The sequence below is a fragment of the Eschrichtius robustus genome, chromosome 5 (genome assembly GCF_028021215.1).
Source record: "Eschrichtius robustus isolate mEscRob2 chromosome 5, mEscRob2.pri, whole genome shotgun sequence".
Classification (NCBI taxonomy): Eukaryota; Metazoa; Chordata; class Mammalia; order Artiodactyla; family Eschrichtiidae; genus Eschrichtius; species Eschrichtius robustus.
The window spans coordinates 51,903,445-51,925,997 of NC_090828.1; the positions used below are offsets into that span (position 1 = coordinate 51,903,445).

The window sequence follows — 22,553 nt, forward strand, 5'->3', positions numbered from 1 at the left end:
GACTAATCATCAGCTGGGATCCCTAGAGAAAGTAATCCTGCATAGAGTTGAGACCAAAATAGAACCAATATCATGGCTTTTACCCATTTTACTGCATGTTTCCTTTGCTTGTCAAAAATAATCCTTTCAAACAAAATTAATGGAAGAGGATGGTTTCAGTGGAAATTAGGGTGGCTATTGAGCATTCCTTTTTTCAATGATTAATTACTCTTTTATCAAGTCCAAATGATAAGGTTTAGTTTCAGAAAAAAAAAAAGTGGCAATTCAACAAAAATCATAGAGGTTGACTTGATTTTATTAGGTTGAAGATGTCACAGACTGAATCAATGTCCAGCTGTAGCAGAATATAAGAAACTTGTGAATTTAAACTACTACCTAACTGAACTCTACTTAGTAGTACTTTTTCAGCTCTGAGCTGCTAGAAGCTATATTTTTGATAAATGTCCATGTCCAGAAATGAATGAAATGAGATAGATCTGAGCATCTTAAAAAGTGTAAGTATTTAGTAAAATAAAGTAGTGGTGAGGGCATTCTAAGTAGGAAAAATTTTTCTTTTTTTTTTTTTTTAATATATTTATTTATTTATTTTTGGCTGTGTTGGGTCTTTGTTGCTGCTTGCGGGGTTTCTCTAGTTACAGTGAGCAGGGGCTACTCTTCGTTGTGGTGTGCGGGCTTCTCATTGCAGTGGCTTCTCTTGTTGCAGAGCACAAGCTCTAGGCATGTGGGCTTCAGTAGTTGCGGCACATGGGCTCAGTAGTTGTGGCACATGGGCTCAGTAGTTGTGGCTCACGAACTCTAGAGTGCAGGCTCAGTAGTTGTGGCGCATGGGCTTAGTTGCTCCGCAGCATGTGGGATCTTCAGACCAGGGCTCGAACCCGTGTCCCCTGCATTGGCAGGTGGATTCTTAACCACTGCGCCACCAGGGAAGCCCAGGAAAAAATTTTCTATTCAAAGATTTAAGGTGGAAATTTTTAGAGAACAAGTAGCCAGTCTTGTCAGAGACACAGGTTCAGGCCTGGGAATAAAGTAGAGTTGGAGAATTTGGTTCAATCCAGACTGTCAAGGATCTTGTATATCAGGCTAAGGGATCTAAGTGTTATTCCATAAGGAGCAGAGAGGAGCAAATGCAGTGAAATACAAGAGTACTGTTTGGAAAAGATGAGGCAAGAATATGTAGCATAGATCTCAAATATAAGCACAAATTACAGAGGACTTTATCACAGTAGTTTAAAGTGTTGACAATTTAGGTACTTCTTTTTAATTCTGATGTGTTGATAGTTGTTGCAATGTTATTAACCACCAGCCTTCTCTCCAAAGGAAGCTCCTTACTATTTTTGTCCCATAGGACAAAATACAGGTCAGTCCTGTCCAATAAGATGATTAATGGCATATTTTGGGGTTATGTACAGATACTCAGAGTGAGCTTATAAACAGAGTATTTTTCATATATGCTTCCAGCTACCAAATGTTTGGTGGCAATTAGTATATTTCTATATTTTTAATTTGGATTTGGAGTGTTTAAAGCATGTAAATCAGACTAGATCATGAAGCACATTAATAAACTGTTAAAAAACAAATATTTTAGTTTTTAGTTCTTTGAAATATCATTTTGGTGCTTTTTTTGTCTTAGTAACTTTTTTTCTTCATCAAAACGTTGAACCGAAGTTATTAATAAAAAGCAAAGTCTAAGTACTCTACTTTAAGAGCAAGGAATCATTAATTTTTACATAATAATTACATTATTAATAAAAACATAAATCTGATGACTTACATACAAATGATGTTTTAAGTGTTTATTATTTTGTCTTGTTTTGTTTCAGTTTGCATATTTGTGTCTTCGTTTCCTTAGCATGTAAGATTTGGAGTAGGAAATCATATTCTATTTCTTCTCGATTTATTTTGTGTCAAAGTTTCAAGTTTACTTCATTATCTAAGAAAGCTGTTTTCTCATAAGGAGTTTGAATGTAAAGCCTTTCAGATTTTTCACTGCAGTGAAATGTAAGTCTGTAGCTTAAAAAAAAAATGAGGTCGATTCCTCATTTTCTAGCTGCTACACAGAAAAATTTAATATTAAAAGAGAAAAAATCTCAACAGAAAATGGATTGTGGTATGTCTGGAAAATTTGCCAAGAAGAATGTCAAACTAAGTTAGAAATGAGGAAATGGAGCTGATGCCTGTAATGAGCTCATTTTGGTGTGATGTACCAGCAGTAGCCCATAATGATAGACGTGTTAATACGTATCCAGATAACAGGAATACGTAAAACACAAATTTTATCTGACTCAGTCAGAAAATAATAAAGCAGCTGGAATGCTGTAATGTGAAGCTAAATACAGATACGTTTGCAAATAATTCACTGGGACCAAAAGTAATTTGTTTCTATGGCTTCTTTGTGTAAAAAGTGAGGGAAAAGAACAATAAGGTACAAGGTCCACTCTAAAATTATTTTTCGTGCAGTCATTAAGTTTCACTTACGTACAAATCTTACAAACCAGTCAAATGGATTTTTCAGTGAAGCTGTATAATTTTAAATGCTTTTGGTAAGTAATGAACTGTTTGCTTTCCAGTATTGACTGCAGGTTACTAACTATTCCCTGATAGCTTATTGCTAAAGAAAAGAAAATAGTTGAAGGAAAATTACCAGGTAAAATATTTATTTCACTATTCAAAGAAAATGAAAAGAAGACCTAGCCCCTATTTATCTGGTCACATATGTTAGCATAGAAGGAAAGTATCTGGCCATTCATTCAGTGCATAAAGACTGCTGCTGTTTGATGGTATTGAATTGAACTCTTGAACCCCTATATTTTTCTAAGAAAGCAGACAAATTGATTATATATTCACTTTTCCACCATCACCATTTTACTGACATTTTAAAATCAGGTTCAAATAATTTAAAGACAGCCAAAGAATAAAATTAGTCATTAGGCAAAACATACTCAGGCTTTAAATTGTCCTGTAAAACATAAGAAATCCCAAAGTCATCATTATGCAAAATTGCCTATGTATCCACAGTCACCGGTTGCCTGTGTTGTTTAATTCAAAGCATGTCTATACAAAAACAATAACACAACTAGCTCAAGTCCTCTACTACTAAAATGTATCCTTGCTGAGATGATTCCAAAAATTTGGTCATCCTGTGTGTTACAGAGCAAAGGCCACTTTAAGTTATTTCCATAAATGTTTAATGTAAGAACTCATGACGATCCAGTGAGTCATCATTTGTAGGTACTTGTGAGATGTCAGGATGGGGATAAACCTTGTGAAATAATCAGGTTAGTTTTAAATGGTCTCTATTTTCCTTCCATAGTAAGGCATCTTTCCAGTCATTCTCCCAGATCCTCAGAGCCCTTTTCTGCAGCCCTGATACCCAGAGAGTACTTAACTAAAGTCTGATACACATGGAAGGGTCTTGTGACCCAATCTTTTTTCTTCTGACTCACATCAAAATTTATTAATTCTGGGACTTCCCTGGTGGTCCAGTGGTTAAGAATCTGCCTTCCAATGCAGGGGACGCAGATTCGATCCCTGGTCGGGGAACTAAGATCCCACATGCCTTGGGGCAACTAAGCCCATGCGCCACAACTACTGAGCCCCCGAGCTACAACTACAGAGCCCACACACTCTGGAGCCCACGTGCCACAACTAGAGAGAAGCCTGCGTGCTGCAACGAATAGCCCGTGCACTGCAACAAAAGGTCCTGCTTGCCACAACTAAGACCCGACGCAGCCAAAAAAAAAATTTATTAATTCTATAATTCATTTCTTCAGGGCATTACTAGGTGACAGAAAGTCATCAACAATCAGTGGGAGCAGGGAGCAAATGAGTTAATGGATCCAGTGACTTGTTACTTCTCCTGGAATAAAGCCTTCCAGCTGGAGTGGTCAATGAAGGTTTCATATAAGAAGCGGGGTTTGATTTGAGTCTAGGAGGATAAGAACTACAGTTGATGGGAAGGGAAGATGACATCCCAGTATGTGTACAAATTGGTCATGTTCTTGGTCAACTAGGATCCAAATGTAAACCGTTGGCCCTCCAACTAATGTTTTAAGTTAAGACAATTATTTTTCTTAATAAGTACAGATAAATAGGCAAATGGACACATGCCTAAATAACAAGGTCTAACTCTAAGAATGGAATAATGGGTAAGATTTATATTTCTGTTTGGTAATCTGATTTTTTGCTTATATAATAAAAAATCTAGTATTAACAACTCTGAAGTCCTCTTATCTAATAAATTATCCAAGAAAAGAAAAAAAAAGGTGTAGAATTACCACTCCGAAACAAACTCACGTTGGAATGGAAAGAAGTACATTCTGGTGTCATATCAAACAGAATCTCACTTAGCCAAGCTACAATGAAGAACTTGCTTATAATTGCTTCCATGAGGAAGACAGAAATAAAATAGGAAGGGTATGATGTTGCTTATTTGTAGAGAGAAAAGTGTTATTAATGTAGTGGAAATCACACTGACCTTGGATAGACAGTGTGTGTTTAAATTTCAGACCCACTAATGTACTAGCTTCTTTGACATGGAGCAACTCATCTATCACCCTTTTTCTAAAATGGAGGTTATAATATTCATCTCACAGAGTTGTTGAGGATATATATAAGTGAAATAGGTTTGCAAATTAGAAAACTACCGCAGGTGAGATACATTACTATCAACCTCTTTAAATTTGCCTTTGAGCTTATATGGTTTTTAAAAATTATTTTATTTGTAGCTTAGAGGTAATTTTGTCTTTTAGGTCCTAAATGTACTTCAAAATGTATTTTACATATGCCCCTTATACTGTAACTGTCCATATAAACATTACAGCTGTTGTTTGCTTTGATTCTAATGATGTCAGTGGACCGCAGAGTTAGGGTATGAAAATATCTTCAGCTGTCTCCAAGACCTTGAGCAAAAAGGTGCCCTTCATTGGCTAAGTAAAGCAGGAATTCTGGGCTATTCACAAAGTAAAATGACCTGTGGTAGAATTTGAGATGAGACATTTTAGCTCAATCATTCATGACATTTTACTTCACTGAAATGTGATGGTGAGTGGGTCTCTGGCATTATTTCTTGAAAACATTTTAATCGTTGGGGGCAGGTGGGCTGTATTTAGGATCCATGAAGGGAAAGTGGATAATCCTTAGAGTGCTTTGAAAAGCAAATGGAGTCTGAGTCTGTCCTGCTTAATCGGAAATCGCTGCCCATTTTCAATAGGAAGGTACCTATGGCAAATGAACAAAGTTCCTGTTCAACCTTCAAGCCCTCCACCAAAAATAAAGAAGGAAATAGATATAAAGCTGCAGTGCCAGCCATAATCTAACACAATTATTTTCCTTTCTTCTGTTCATTTTTTAAATCTCAACTTTAGTACAATTATCAGCAAATTGTGTAATAAAGACTCCATAGTCTATGGTGGAAATGACTGACTGATTTATTTATTTATTATTATTATTTTTTTAACATCTTTATTGGAGTATAATTGCTTTACAATGTGTGTTAGTTTCTGCTGTATAACAAAGTGAATCAGCTATACATATACATATATCCCCATATCCCCTCCCTCTTGCACCTCCCTCCCACCCTCCCTATCCCACCCCTCTAGGTGGTCACAAAGCACCGGGCTAATCCTGTGCTATGCGGCTGCTTCCCACCAGCTATCTATTTTACATTTGGTAGTGTATATATGTCCATGCCACTCTCTCACTTCATCCCAGCTTACCCTTCCCCCTCCCCCTGTCCTCAAGTCCATTCTCTACATCTGCATCTTTATTCCTGCCCTGCCCCTAGGTTCTTCAGAACCTTTTTTTTTTTTTTTTAGATTCCATATATATGTGTTAGCATACAGTATTTGTTTTTATCTTTCTGACTTACTTCACTCTGTATGAGACTCTAGGTCCATCTACCTCACTACAAATAACACAATTTCATTTTTTTTTTTATGGCTGAGTAATATTCCCTTGTATATATGTGCCACATCTTCTTTATCTATTCATCTGTCGATTGACTGACTTACTTAAAGTAAGAAGTAGGAATAATGTGCACATTATGTTGAAACATAATGAGCTCGTCATAAGACAACTTTACGTGCCTTACTCTTCTTCTTCTTAGCTATGGCTAATTAAAAACTAGGACAGGTAAATTATATTGTAGTATACAAATTAGAGCTCATAACAAGTCCATTCTGAAAAGTAAAGCTGGCCTAGCCAATCACCCATTATATAATTGTCTGCCAAAACCCTTTCACACAAATCAGAATGGGGAAAGAATAAATCTCCCATCAGTCACGTTGCTAGCATACGTCATCTTGCTTGATTCCAGCAACACGACCAGTGTTGGAGTTGCCATGATCTGTGCTTCATAGAATTGGAAACTAAGACTCAGATATTCAGTCATGACATGATTTGATTCTAAGTCATGCCATGTTCATTGATTCTGAAATTAGGGCTCTTAACTCTACACAAAACCACCTCCCAGTGTTAAAGCCATGGAAAAGCAGTTTGGAAGTTACTGTATTCTTTTGGAATAAAGCCATAAGTGTCTAGACTGAGCAGAGAAAATAAAAATATAGTGAGATAGACTCAACCTGTACAGAAGCATCAGCAGAAGAGCCATTGATAGGTTCAAGGGGCAAGGGAGAGAGAGAGGGGTCAGAGCTGATTCCAAGGTTGTGTGGTTCAGCAATTAGAGGAATGGAGGTACCATTAACAGAAATGTTGAGGTCAAAAGTTTAAATGTTGATTTCAATTTAGGGGACACGTTTCAGCTAGACATTGATTTTCAGGTGTTAGTCAGAGGAGCTCACTTTCTGTTTCTAATTAAAATACTTCTCCCTGTATTCGTGAATTATGAAAATGGGCACAGGAAACCTCCAAAATGAGAGAATAGTCTTAAAATAACTAATATTCAATAAGTGTAACTTATTTTTTAAAATATTCTTCTGATTTAAAAAATAATTTAACAAATCTCACCATTTGAATCTATGCCAGTAATTTCAATGTTTTTTATTCATGGGTTTTCAAATGTGATTAGTTTTTGATTTATTTGTTTCCAGTTCAAAGGGTTAGAAATTTAAATAATAACTATTAGCTTTATTCCATTTGTAACCTGAATTCACAAAGCTTTTCTAGATACTTTGGTAGGTGCTGGCCTTTTTAAAATCAGGTCACTAGTGCAGGTGGATTTTATTACATGGATAAATAGCCTGTGATATTTTTACACACAGTTGTGTATTTGGCTTATATAAACATGTGTACATGTGTTTGTGCATGGAAATATCTATTGTGTGTATGTGTTCTAATAGTCTGTTCTTCAACAGACAGGGAAAAAAAGCATAAACTGATGTTACATCGAGGCAAATTATTCTAAAAATTAGATTCCAAAATAACTTCTCATTCTTCCATTTTGTGCGTTCAGTTCTATTTTTATGAGCAGGTCAATATGTATTTATATGTAAAAAGTGTGATTATGAAAATTGTTTCCCATAATGAAGGAAAATTGCTCCCAGAGAATGAAACAACAGCAACAAAAAACCCAGAAAGATTACAAATTTCCTAGCTTTTCTTAGTTCTCACAGTACTTTTTTCTCAGCATTATTTCCAAGGTTGCACTGTAATTGTATTCTAACCAGACTGTCAAGATATCTCCCTTTGATGATGCAGGTTTTGGCAACTTATTTCACAAATAGCCTTGTTAAGCGCTATAATTACTATATCAAATTACCCTAAGTGATACAAAATCATTGAGTTCAATTCGAAGATAATCTTCTATCTATAACACAGAAAAGATTCATAGATATAGATTTTAAATTTCCCAGCACGTTCAGGGGCCCCTGAAATGCTAAGGAAGATATGAAGGGGACGAGTATGGAGAAGGCAATAAGAGCAAACAGACTGGGAGGGAAGAGGTGAATTAGGAGGGCCCTAATCCTTGCAGCTGGGACATTTGCTCCAGGACCTTCCTTTCTTTCCACCTCAGGCTTTTTGAGCTCCAGGTAGACTACTTGCCAGGACAATATGTTACATCTGGTCAGAGTACTCGTGTTTCAAAAGATAGATTATAGTAACAGTAATAACAACTTCAAAAGATAGAATTTCAGGTAGTATGGAAACGGATTTAGGGAGATATTTTCCAGCGTCTCTAAAATCTTACCACTTAGGTGCCTCCATCCCTTACAGTGTTTTTTTCTTTCTTTGTAGTTTTATCTGTTTAGTTTGACAGCCTTGAATGGAGCTTGCATCCTCCAAGTAGACCACGGTACCCTTCACAGCATCCTACACGGAGCCCAGGCAGGCATCTATGTCACCTGTCCGGACCCTGTGCGGGCATTTCAGCTTTAGCCCCTGGTAAGTTCTGCTACCAAATTGTGTATGGTATTGCTGGAACAGGATCAGATCACTACTTGGTCAAAGTCATGAATAGAAAATGGTGGGAGAAAGGATAGAAAATCCCAAAGCTTGAAAGCTTGCTCCAGAGCAATTCTAAAATAAATGCATAAATAACCCTTCTCTGTTAACTACATAGCTTGGTTAGATTTTTTGTTAGAGGTTTGGTAATTTACTGTTCTCCTTGAATATGATTATGAAATAGAAACAGAAAGAGCTGTTAGAAACTTTTTCTAGCTTAAATTTGAAATTGAATGTGCCCTTATAAGCTCCCCAGAACAGCTGATTACAATGTTGTCCATGTGTACTATTAAGTAGACACAAAAATGCACGTCTGTTTATTCAATGGATGCAGAATAGCCTTATTTCTAATGAATATATTTTATATTGAGTGAAATTTGGTAGTGTTGGAAAAAACCAAACCTTTCAGAGCCTCGTGAACCCAGCTTCCTCACTTTTAATGGGCCTTAAAAGGATGAGCCACTTTTTTGGGGTAACACAGGCAGTAAGCAGCCATCTGAGAGCCAGATTCAAGCCTGAGTGATTCCAACACCTCTATTCCTAAAGAGTACATGCCGGCCTCTCCAAAATAAGAGTTACCATTTATCAAGCATCTAGTCTCTGTACCGTATTTTACAACATTGTAACCTAATCACCCAAAACATCCTATGGTAAACATTTCTGTACTGAATTGAAATATATTTCATATTTTGCCACATGTTGTTGATCTTACTACCAATATACATGTGTCAAATTATGCCTCAGGTAGGTTTCTCCATGAGGTCAGGGATGGTGACTTACCTATTTTATCCCCTAGAGCAGCTAACACTGTGCCTTAGCCAGAATACGTGCTCAGAAAGTTTGATAGATTGCCATTGGATTTGAGAATATATTTTTTTATCCACTTAAATTTAATAGACCGCGGGCATCTAATATCTACTAGATATGCGACTAGTTTGAGTAGCTATATCTATGCTACTAGTTTGGAATAAATAGTAAAATGTTAGCTCTGATGCCAGTTCTTAAAAGCTTAAAGCCAAAAGATCAAGACAGGTTTTACAAATGTTTCATAGAATAGTGAGCATGATAAATAAATGCCTCTATGTCTTGGCCAGAATTAATCTTACTGTGGTCTGAGCTGTTGGAATTTCTGTTATTACAATTGTATCCTGGTTCATCCAGATGTATTATTCTCTGTTACCTAGTCCACATGTTCCTCGAGGATTTAGAATAAGGACTCAGTAAATACTTAATTGAATTGAATGTATAAATCAATAAATACCTTCAAGAGTTGCAGGTGAGAGGAGAGTATTGGAATAACAGAGCCAGACAATGAATCAGATTAGTTAGGGGAAAGTTTTGAGATTTAAATGAGTCTCAGGCTGCAATTTAAATAAGATTAATTGGAAAACATGGAGAGTGATTTACACAAATGAGTCAGTCTATGCTGTCTTAAGAGTTGGCAAAGGAACCAAAGGAAGAAAGCTTACCCAGAATATAGCACAGGAATGGTGTATGGAAGGAAGTGAGAGCAAATGGAGTGGAATCAAATGTGAGCAATCAAATGAGAGTTTAATAGATATCACTAAAGGATTTTTATACTCCATATTCAATCTTCTTTCTTTCCACATACTATTAGGATATGATTGCATTTTTTTTTTTTTTTTGATTGCGCCAAGTGGTTTGCAGGATCTCAGTTCCCTGATCAGGCATCGAACCCGGGCCCTCAGCAGTGAAAGCACAGAGTCCTAACCACTGAACCACCAAGGAATTCCCATGAATTGCATTTTTGATTGGATACAGTCTTTCACAAAGATCTCTTGCTTGCAATATATTTTTTCATAACTTTATAGACATCAGTAGCATGCTTATTTTTAAAATATTCCCAAGGACTCATATTTCATGACAATTATGTTTGTAAACCAGACATGGTCAGTTGAACAAATACCACAGTATAAGATCCATAACAATTCCATAATTGTGTATTCTTATCCTGATGAATTAGGAGTTATGGTACATCTTTTCTCTTATCAAGAACCAATGCCTCATGGGGACACTGCCTAATGCAGTCAGGATGGGAAAAGAGCTGGGCCATCTTCTGATAAGAAATGCAGGTTTTAGGAGAACTCAGCTTTTCTCAGCATGGATATAATGACGCAGGGGGATCGCATGTCTTCAGTATCTATTTGGTTGCAGACACTGTGCTATGCATTTTCTTACACCTCGATGTCCTCCTTTAAAAAGGGGGAAACTGAGCCCACAGAGGTCAACTGCACACCCAATGTCTCACTACCAGGAACTGGCAAAGCTGGGATTCAAACCCAAGTCTTACTCCAAAGGCAGTGCTTTACCTACTACAAACACTGCCTTTCTACATCGTGCAGAAGTACCTTAGGGTTATTTTCACCTGCTATAATCCCCACAAGTAGGAAAACAGAGACCAAGAAAAAGGAAGTGAATTGAACCTACCATAATTCTGTCATATTTCACTAAGCTATTTCTTATTAAAATCAGTGTAGAAGGTGAGCAGTATATACTATTGCTCAAAATGAACAAAAGTAGTAATCTTGCTGAAATAAAACAGCACTATTTCACAGTTTTATAATTTGCCCTTTCATTTTTCTTCCATTCAATTTGAAGATGACACTAGTCCTTTGAACACTTATAGTATAGCAAACTTTGGCATGACTAAGAACTGGAACCTTATCTTTGGCTCACAATTATTCCTATTGATCGGGCTATTTGGCTGCACAGACTGAATAGTTATAGGAAAATAAGTCAATCAGTTGTACAGTACATGAATCTCTGAAAGCCACATGCATCACTTATCTTTGAATTTTTTTTTTTTTTGGCTGCGCCGTGCAGCATGTGAGATCTTAGTTCCCCAACCAGGATAGAATCTGTGCCCCCTGCATTGGGAGTGCAGAGTCTTAACCACTGGACCGCCAGGAAAGTCCCTGCATTACTTATCTTTAACTCATTCAGCATGGTTTGGCATTCAATAACTTATAGAAATAAATGCTGAGGAGAAAAAAATAGGCTTTTCTGACAGAAATTAATACCAGTTAAACCTTGAAGAGTCTTCAAACACTGGACCTTTCTTTCTTTTGTACTGTCATTAATGTTCAGAAGGCAAAATAAATGCTGAACAATCAACGACAGTTGTGGATCAGAATGAATTACAGCCACATTCGCAAAGAAGATGAGGAAAAAGAATGAAACAAAACTGTACGGACTATAGGTCCAGTACAGCTTTTACTTGAACACATTTGATTGGAGGTCCCTGGGGGTGACAGGCCCCTCCAGGTGTGGGGCTGATGATGTCTTACCCATCCTTAAGAATCCCAGGAAAATCCTCAGTGAGATTCCTGGAACTTGTACTCAGGGTGCCCATTGCCTACCAGTCACTCATTTTGTAAAATAGAGGGTCTCCATGAAGAGAGACTGTTTGCATATGAATGCCCTAACACTAGAAATAAATGTCCACTTTAACTTGATGACCCTGCAAAACCTCACATCATTGAAAATTTCTGGAGCCTCTCTGCTTTGAACAGCTCAGTCTGAGTCTAGCAATATTTTCTGTCATCCAGTGTCTCAGGATTTTAAATACAGAGCCTTGAAAATCTTATTAGTCAACTTACTGTCAAATTCCTAAAATGCAAGCCTCATTTAGAAAGTCACATGCTACTTCCAGAACGGACTGTGGCTTCTTTTTCAGTGTGTGGAGCCAAATAGCCCAATCAATTGGAAATCCCAGTTCTCTTTACTGACTAGACTTACTCTCAAGGTTGAAAGGAGATGGTGAGATATTGAATTCATATGTCTCATTATTAAGTAATTTTTAGGAACATGGCCCATGTGTGAAAATGCTTTGTTTTTATTCCTCATTTCTAAGAATATTTGGAGCGAAAAGTGTCAAAGAGAAAGTCAGTCTCCCCCAAATTTGGCTGTGATAGGAAGTTCAATAAATATCCCCCATTTTACATTATATGTCTGGTCCCACTTATAAGATGTACAACAACCTTCTAAATGATGCCAAAACTCCTGTGTACTTACCCAAATCTTCAGTAAGCTCCTGGCCTCTTACAGTTCACTCATGTTTAATAGGCATCAGGTCCATTAAACTTAGTTGTAACCATATTGTCTCTGCTTAACAGTAAGTGGAAAAGAATGGATGCCACAAACTTTAATATTCAGAAGGTCTGTTCTAATCTGGCTTTTTACTGGAAGACTGTGTCCAGCTTTAGGCTCCAAAGGCCTAGAGACAAGGAGAATTTGGATAGAGCTCATTAAGGCCCTTATTGGGTACTGGGAATATTCAATCCAGAAAAGAAAGTAATGAAGAATTGCCTTATGTATTTAAAAAGGTGAATAGGGAGTTCCCTGGTGACCTAGTGGTTAGGATTCTGGGCCTTCACTGCCGTGGCCTGGGTTCAGTCCCTGGGGAACTGAGATCCCACAAGCCGCGCAAGTGCAGCCGAATAAATAAGTAAGTAAATAAATAAATAATTTTTTAAAAAGGTGAGTAAATGAACTTTGATTGACAAGAGTAAATGAAGAGTTAGAATAAAGTGGGGCATCACTCGTTTTTCATAAGAAACTGTATTTTCTAACTCGTAAAATAATTTGATCTCATATTGAAAACTAGTCGTAACTATGGATTCTTCTCTGATATATACAAAATGGAGCAAGTCTCAGGGACTTGGGTCGATTTCTGTATCTTTCATGAAGAAGTGTGGTTAGATTAGGTATTTCCTGAAGTTCTTTCCCAATTCTAGGTTTCTAATACTGGTAGCCAAATAAATATACAGTCTTCTCCTAAGCCTACTATTGTAAATACAAGTAATGTTTAAGTAAATCTAGAAATGTGATGAAATAAATTGCAGAAAGTGACATTGCCATTTACTTCTAAATAGAGGAGATTTATATATAGTCATCCCTTTAAATAAAAATATAGAAACCAAACCAGTTAACTACATATTGTACAAGAGTAAAAGCAAATAGTACAAGACAAGACAATGAGACTCTTACTGTATAACCTGAGAGAGGTTATCATAAATAGGCACTTACTCAGAAGATTAAAAATTCTGAAAGATAAGCAGTTTGCTACAAGGTCACTAAAACTGGTAGCCCTAGGAAACATTTGAAAAAGATGAAATTTGTCTTTGGTGCACCTCTACCCCCGCATCTCCGGCTTCTAGTACCTTTTTACTGCCGTTGGCTGTTTAGAGTCATTCCAAGAAGCGAACGTAGTTTCTGCCCTCTCCACCGTAAAGACACACCCTTTGCTTTTAAATTTTTTCAGGTATGATGCCTTCAATTTAACATTTTTAGTCTTGTGTCCCATTATTGTGAATTAAATTGATTAATCTATGCCGGAGGGTATATCCTTAACAGGTTATGTAACTGTTTCCCTAGCGTTTCTACTGCTGGGAATTCTAGGCTGTTGGTTAGAAAGGGAGTGATGTGACATTTTGTTGCCCCTGGAATCTTACCAATCAGGTGCCCACCTCATCTCTATGTTTACACAGGCAAAGATGAACTAGCAGACAGTCTGGATTTACATGTTGAAATATCTTTCTATTTCCTTTATTTCTAATCTAAAATTAAATCATTCTTTCAAATATTCTTTTATAACAGACTATTTCTGCAAACTCCTGAAAAGATTTTTTTTTAAAGTAAGCCATGTCTAATTCATTTAACAATGATTACAATATACCGATCTTATCATATGAATTGGAAAGGTTTGTTAATTATGTCTCTGTAATGGAAAATTTAATTTTCTTTGCTTCATTAATTGACAAGAAAGATTTTCAGGGATTTGAATTTTAAAGAGCATTAATGATAGGTGATTCCAAGAATACTCATATGTGTCCTGGGCAATTTCAATAAATTGAAGAGATTTGTTTATTTACCAGGTTTTAAAGCTGCACCCGATTTTTATTTGTCAAAGAACACATTGCTTTTGAGGGCTAAAAGCAACAATTGCTTTAACAAGGTCATTTAACAATTAAGTTTTTTTGTTGTTGCTGTTATTTGTTTTGTTTTGTTTGATAGAGAATGTTCAGATAATATTTGAAACATAAAGAATTGTTGGATAGGGAAGAAATATTTAGTACAGATGAAATTATGAAGATTCTGTTCTTCTTGTTATATCTTTGGGCAACACTTTTCAAGGTTAGCATAGAGAGGTAAGTTCTAGGACACTGTGGAGAGGTCTGCCACTATGAGCAAAAGGCTGTGATGGAAAATTGCTCTAAAATTACCTCCAGTATGAAAAGATTTCATTATTATGTTTATTTACTTGTATTTATTTGCACCTCTTACCAGTTGCATCTCTTATTCAACCAAATGTAAGTTATATTTATTAAGTGAAATAATATATTTGAAAATGATTTAAAAATGCTATAGCACTTTAAAGATACAGGATCAAATTATAATTCTTTGTTTTCAGCAGGAATAAATTTGCTTATTTGTTTCCCAACAACTGAACATCTTTCTGTATTTGGGCTCCATGACTAATATTCTATTAGAATTTTACTTTCTTATCTTATGTATGTTTCTCTAATTAGAAAGGAATCTGAAAAAGTCAAAGACTGTTTTGCCCGGGTATTCTTAAAACAAATCATTCACTACAATATGTAATTACACTTACTATGTTTCCATTAAACTTTTTTTAGCCACCCTTATTGTTTATACCTGCAAAAAATCCAACAAGTCCTGCCTGGATACAAATTAGTGCCGTGACCTTTGCTGTCCTACTTGTATTTCTAGAAACAGAGCTTAAATGTGAAATTAAAATCACCCCCATTCAGTAAGTACATAATGTTTGTGTATTGCAGATCATAGTCCTTTATCAGGAATAATAATGCAGCTTTACTTTTTATGGGAAATGGAGAGTAAAACCTCAACAAATGGATGCAACTCTTCAGAATGGCTCTCAAATGGGCAGTGCTGAAAACTGATCTGGTTACTTGTCAATTGCATTATTCAGAGATTACATCAGCATCAAAGCTGTAGCCAGTGCTGGCTCATTGCCCACCCCATGATAACCTTTGATAAAAAAACAACTCTGTAAAGATGTCAGCATCTCCAGGGCTGCAATTTGAGCTATGAAACCTAATTAAGCAACTTTCTAACAGGCTCATTAATAAGCACTGAACCAGATTCTATGCAAACACCTGAACACATGACAGTGATTGCTAACAAAACATTGCATAGCATATTGTCACCAGTAAGTCATTCTAGAGGAAAAGCAGGCAGTTGGCTGAGACAGTTTTCATAATATCTATTTCTGATTTTGTTTATGATCCATTGTATAGACTAGCTTATTAGATTATTGCTAACTGAAATACCGAATTGAAGCCTGTTGGCAATGGCATGCTCTTTGATGTTCCTCAAACAATTCTGTTCTGTTACATCAGTACATAAGACATCATGCTTCTTTACCTGGGGGGTTATGTTCATTGAGAATCACAAGTGATGCTGGTGTAGGTCTTCTTTTCCTGATCTGTGAACAACAAAGGCCCAGCTAAGGTCAGAGACTGTCAGACTCTGTTCTAGGTTACTCTACAGCTTGCAAGGCTGTCCCATCCTCATCTTTTCCCAACATAAAGAGCAAATTTCTGGGAGGCACACGGTAGGCGCTCGCTAATTTTATTTTGAATAATAGAAAGCCAGACAGTAGAACTGTCAGATATTAGTATCACCTTCTTTGATCAAAAAGCTACATTTCCGCAGAAAAGAAATAGTTGTATGTAACCAAATGATACCACTGAATACCAATATGCAGTGAAGGTACAGGGATGACTTGCTAATTTTAGTGGCTCTCTTGGAGCCTCATAAATTGATGAAGCTTTCAAGATCCATTACACTTATTTCTAAACAGGGTAAGAGAAGCTTAGAAAACTCAAATTTCCAGCAGGTTAAATTTAACAGCATACGTTCTTAACTTCAATTAATATTATAAATTTTTCTTATTTTCTATATTATTATTTAGAACAAATTAACACATAGAGAATGAATATGGATCTTGCAAAAGTATATAATTCACTTAAAACTAATAGGTTTGGTGTGGGGTTTTTTTCCCTTATTTTAGGAGTTACAGGAACATTTTATGATTAGACTTTCTAATGTATCCTTGATCTTTTAAATATATAAATAAATTCCCAAATCAGTAGGATAGTGGATAAATTTTAAACAGTGATATCTTGTCCAGGATAGAACCAATGCTCCATTCAACATAGATACATGTTCAAGGTTGTATTTATCTGGCTTGAGTTTGGGTGAATCTACTTCAGATTATCAAAACATCCTAGGAAGTTGAGAGTCTCAGATTCAATAATTACTTTTAAGACTTTGTATATAATATTTGGAAGAGGATTCAGGAATAATTTAGGTTTTAAGAAATTAATGAATTAGGTAGAAGACCCCATAAATTTGTTTTTGCCTCCTCACTGTTGTAATTTTACGACAAATGATCTTTTAAGTGGTTCCATTGAATCAAGAGTCTAAGTAAATCTGAATATGAAAGGTGATACAGTAAACCAATCTCACATGAGAGAGAGAGAGAGATAGAAATAAAGATATATAGACATATTAGACTTGGAAAAAATCCAGGTTGTGTCAAAATACCATTTTTAATATCTGAATAAAATGTTTTTTAAATGATACATATACCTACGATCCTATATTACATATACTTATAATTACTGCTTTGGATACACAATGAAAACATTAAAATAAAACATTAAACCTGTAATCTGAAATTATTCCAAGGTTTAATGCTTTCACTGTTAAATGAATCTTTTGATTTTATAAATAATAAAATAAAAGCTTGCTAATTTTGAAAAAAAAATTTGAAGTTTCTCTAAGTGTTGAACCTGTTATTTTAATAAGCAAAAGCAAACAGATTTTTGGATCCAAATCTAAACTGCTAATATAACCATTTTTCCTTAATGGGTGCTAACTTGTATCACATGAAATGCTGCATTTTTAGCCAGTAGTTCCCCCAGTGCAACTCAAATACAAGTGCATGTGGAAACGAAATTATTTCTCATTTACATATCCTGGGAAGTCACAAAGTTAGGCAAATTCAAGAGGTGGAGAAGCTTTCAATTAATAACAAGAATATACGTCTGTATTACTTACATACAGGAGCTGGTCCCCACCCGGTTCCACTTACCTGTTCAGCTGCTTCAGGTGCAATCTGACTCTGGAATAAAGGCACAGCAAATTGTATCTTTTTGGGACTGTTGGGCTCCATGACAATGATGAGAATTAGAGATGTGAAGGGCTCAGAAAGACTAACCCCAGGTGGTGTCTGGGATGTGTTTCCTCAGGTGCACTCCACCCCGCTACACAGAGTGCTTCGTAATAAATAGCTGTAATTCTAGAGAAAGCAAGTGAAGATGCCGAGGTCTGAGTAACTCCCTTCTTCAACATCCACAGTGATGCCTGGCTTGCCTGTTCCCCCACCAATCCCTTAGATCCTCTCAGCACAATACAGAAAGGAACTGTAAGCTAATAGTGTGCCTCTTCACTAATATACACATGCCAAGCATTCACTCAGCAGCTAATTGAAAATGCAATGCTAGCCTTGAAGGACCTGCTGCCCCGGGATTTGAAAGAAAGGCTCTATCCACTGTACATTACTAACCGGCTGCTCAAAAGTGCAATGTAAGCTCCCTCTGAGTATTGCAGGGATGGGCCATTCATTATTGATGAACATAAAGCTCTAAGTTTTTAGAGTTGGGGGCAGGGTTTGGATATAGGATCATTTCATTTCTCTTGGAGAAGCTAATCCATCAGACACCTTTGTTATTTCACATCCAGCTACCAAATTGATGATTGCCACGGAGGATAAGCCACAACCAATAATATCAGCTATATTTATGCTCTGAGATCTGGTTAGGTAAGACTGATCATGGGATGCAGAGCGTCTGTGGTGGAGTGAGGACAACATTGCCCTCAGGACTGAGCAGATCTCAGTTCAGGTTCCATCCCTACCACTAACAAGCCCTGTGGCCTCAAGCAAATCAGAGGCTATATCTAGGCTGCCATACCTTCCTCAGACAAACAAGGAGATTGGACTTAGTGACCTTTAAGCTCCTGTTCTGTTCCAGCATTCTATAACTGTAGTCCACAGTTTTCATTAGAGTGGAAAGTATTGGACAGCTAAATTTAGCAAATGGCTTGAAAGTCACGGCTGCTGCGATGACCTCTATTTTATTTCCTGGTGGAGCCAGTTATATCCTCTGATTTGGAAGAATACAGAAGTGACTAGAAGACATTAGTGGAAACCTAATGGGATCCAACATTGTGATTTGTTGCCAATAATGGGGATATATGTAAACAAAAGGTCTTAGGGAAAAAAAGTGTAAAAGGGGAAATCTTCAGAATGATAGAGGATGATGGTTATATTGGCTAGTGGTGAAGGTAGAGGGGGCCACTGGCCTGCTCTTCACATCTGTTAATATCTAAGGAGAAGCAATAGCACAGCCAGATGGCTTCATGCATTCAACTCCTTTTGCAAAGGAAGGCTGAAAATGAAGCTGCTTTAATAGGAGAAAGAACTTCTTTATTTGAAAGATAGTGTTTGATGAATGCTAGACTTTTTAATATATTTTTGGATTTAGCTAATACATTTAGACATTGACTACTGTTCCAGGTATTTACAAATAAAGTTTTCTTTCTTTTTTTTTTTTTTAAGTTTGAGTCCATACCCAAGAATCCATTTTAATGATTTAAGTATGCAACGTTCTGTTGAAAGAGTATAGAAAGTAATATGCATTATTCAAATAGTTTTCTATACCCTCTGGGGAAAAAGCAAATGAAAATGTGGATGTGAAAGCACTTTCAGTTGGAGCACAGTGCTGACCAGCAAGAAATCTTGTGATGAGTTCATCTTTGTAGTGTCAAAAGGAAACTTATAAATTACATTTCATGTAACAGTTTACAGAAGTTCTCAGAATGAAAATCTGAATTGGTATCATTAAAGGAGTTATTTCTCTAAATATTTCTTCAAATTACATGTAAGGAAAACAAGACCACTTCTAGTGAGCAATTAATCCAAAACTTCATTTAGTGTAGTAATTAAGAGCATGCACTTTGCAGCCTTGGGTTCAAATCCTGGCTCTGCTCCTTAGTTTATGAAGGTGAGCAGTAAGAGAATTTCCTTCTTGTGAAGTTTAGATGAATTAAAATGAATTTATTTAAAATGAATTCTTTAAAAGAGCTCATTACAAGGCCAGCACATCATAACCACTAAGTAAAAGATAGCTAGGTTTTTCAAAAGGCTGAAAATACAATTTTAATCCAGCTTACAAGGAATCTCTACCTATTTAGAATAATTGGATACCAGTTAGAACAATAGGTGATAAAGTGAAATTCCACATATGCATTATGGTATAAACGCCAATAAAATGATTCTCATTAACTAATTCTCTGTTTTGAATAGTTTGGCGAGAAATAATATCGTAAATAGTATTGACTGTCTAGACCCTTTCTTCATCAGGCCAGCTCCTGTGCATACTTCAGGCCTCAGCTGAGTGTCACTGCCTCTGGGTAGCTTTCACAGATCTCCTCCCACCCACGTTGGGTTTAGAGCCACCTCTTCTGCGTTCCCAAAGCACCCAGAATACCTCTACTTAGTGCAATAACTACCGGTCTGTCTTTTAACTGTTTAGCATTTTCAGTGCCACTCATTCACACAGCAAGTGTTTGTTGAGAAGATACTACAAACTACTCCATGCCAGGCCTTTTGCTATGGCATTGGAGGAGAGATTGTGTTAAAGGCATCTGAGGTTCTTTTAAAGCTAAATTGTTATTCTGAGAATCACTTAAAATGTAACTTGAATTTGAAATAATCTAAACATTTTTATACGGGGAGTATAATTATGGTAAATATTAGGTGTATATTTTTTCTCCCTGTTAGAGATAATTGTAATAATTAACCTTACATGACACTATGTGCCAGGCACAATTCTAAGTGCTTTATCTGCATTAACTTATTGAATACAGTATTCATAACAACCCTTTGAGGTAGGTACTACTGCCATCCCTAATTTGAAATGAAGAAACTGAGAATCAGAGAATTTAGGTAATTTGCCCAGCGTCATCCAGCTAACATGTGGCAGAGCCGGCATTCAAATGCAGGCAATTTTGCATCAAGCTTGGGCTTTAATTATGATGGCTACTATCATATAAGGGCCCAGAGAGAAGTCCATGGAAGGCACCAGAATCTCTACAGTGGTTAGATGTTCTAACCGCAAGTGTCCCATGGTAAAAGACCTTAAGATGACATGACATATGAATAAAAGGAAAGGAGGTAGCATGATTACAGGATACAAATAATCATGATCTTATATTTCAAATTATAAATCAACATAGAATTGAGAATCTAGAGTTCGATGTTATGTCACCAAGCTGACTTGAAAGAAGGCAGCTTTTCTTTTCTTTTTCTTAATGTAATGGATGCTATCATTAAAGATTTAAGAAGCTTTCTAGAATAAGCGATAATTACAGTCTCTCTTCAAGATAAGTGATACTATGAGTAGAGAAGGTAAAACATCAGGACAATAGGCCATTAGGCCTTCCTAATTTTACGCTATAATATCTGTCTGACCCTATTTTCCACAGCTCCTCAAGACCCCCATTTGGCTACACTTTACCCCACAGCCAGCCTTTCTGTGGCCTCCTCTGCCTTCCTGGGAAGCTCTCCTTTTATCCAAATTGATTCATACTCTAACTCCACCTCCTTAAAAAGGCACCCTCAAATTCTCCAGACAAGAGGAATCACTCCCTTTTTTCCTCTCCTGGTATTTAATTATATGTAGTTTTATGTTATTCTCTACAAATTTCCTTTGTGTTCCTTTGGCCTCCCCTCCTAGACAGCAAGTCCTTTTGTGTCCTATCTTAATATAAACAGCACAAGCAAGATGTTGGGGATCTAGTAGCTTCTAAATAACTCCACGTAGGCTTCATCTGTCATATTGTCAGGAAACAAGGTGTTGCAATATATTTGAATTTTCCCTGGTCTATAGCTCATTCTTTTAAGCACTACACCTTGCTTTTATTTGAATATTTTAAGGGGCACTTAAAAATGTATACCATATTTTCATGCCTTTTAAAGGAGTATATATCAAACATAAGTTGTCCTTTTTCCTTACTTTTTAGCATTCATATAAACAACAGCTGTTGTACTCTGTGATATACAGAGATGCCATCTGAAGCTATTGATATTTCTTGCTATCTTAATTGGCTGCAAATTCCATAGATACATAGTACTTATAACTGTTTTAAAGTTTTTGTCTGATGAGTACCAACAGTCATTTTTAAAATTGTCACTTGCCTCAGTCCATTCAGGCTGCTATAACAAAATACCAGAGACTGGGTGTCTTATAAACAAAAAACATTATTTCTTACAGTCTGGAGTCTGTAACCAATAGAATACAGAGGACATGATGATACATGACTGCGCAGTCGAGATCATAAAAGGCTGTACTAATTCTGCTTAGTTCTCTTGCAACACTTACTGTCTTGTGCCTCCATCTGGGAACGCTTCCACCTAGACACCAGCCACCACGCTGTGAAGAAACCAAAGCCGCAGGGAGGATACATGTAAGCGCTCTGGTCGACATTTATATTTTTGTACGTGATGTGAGAAAACTGTTTGGAAGAATCTGTTCTGAGGTGTTGCTAGGGATTATCTCTGGGAGGTAGGATTATATGTCACATCTTCACTCTTTACGCTTTTCTATTTTATACAACAGGCAGGTGTTCAGTTTGTAATAAAAAAGTAGCTTCCAGAATAACAAAGAGAGTTTTTTAAGTAATACTTTCTGTAAAAGTTCTTAATTTTCACACATAAAAAGATTGTTTTCACTCTCCCTTAAATTAGAGAGATTGAAATAGAATAGTTTTTTAAAGAACATGTTTTATCTTTTAATTAAGGACAGTCTTCTTTGGATGAGATCATTATTTTCAAAAAAATATTGAATTTACCTCACCTATTAAATGCAAAAAAACACTACGTAACACTCTTATATTTACCTATAACAACAATATTACAGGAAAGACTGCAGGTACACAAAGGGCCGTTCAATATACTTGGCTGATATACGCGATATAATGCATAGACGCTACAATAATAATTGGAAAAAATCAGGAGAATCTTT

At 36.4% G+C, this 22,553-nt stretch overlaps 1 protein-coding gene across 2 annotated transcripts in view; it reads right to left on the reverse strand.

Annotated features, from left to right (window-relative positions):
- Nucleotides 1-17,641, reverse strand: part of PPP1R1C (protein phosphatase 1 regulatory inhibitor subunit 1C) — a 122,597-nt gene extending 104,956 nt beyond the window's left edge. Inside the window, exons 1-2 of one of the 2 annotated variants that reach the window (XM_068543875.1) lie at nt 17,561-17,641; nt 15,826-15,886 (exon numbers count right to left, since the gene is read on the reverse strand). In XM_068543875.1, coding sequence (XP_068399976.1) covers nt 15,826-15,886; nt 17,561-17,641 — 142 coding nt within the window. Of the gene's footprint in view, nt 1-15,825; nt 15,908-17,560 lie in introns of both variants that reach the window. The other variant, XM_068543874.1, reaches the window with a different exon arrangement.
- Nucleotides 17,642-22,553: the final 4,912 nt, after the last annotated feature.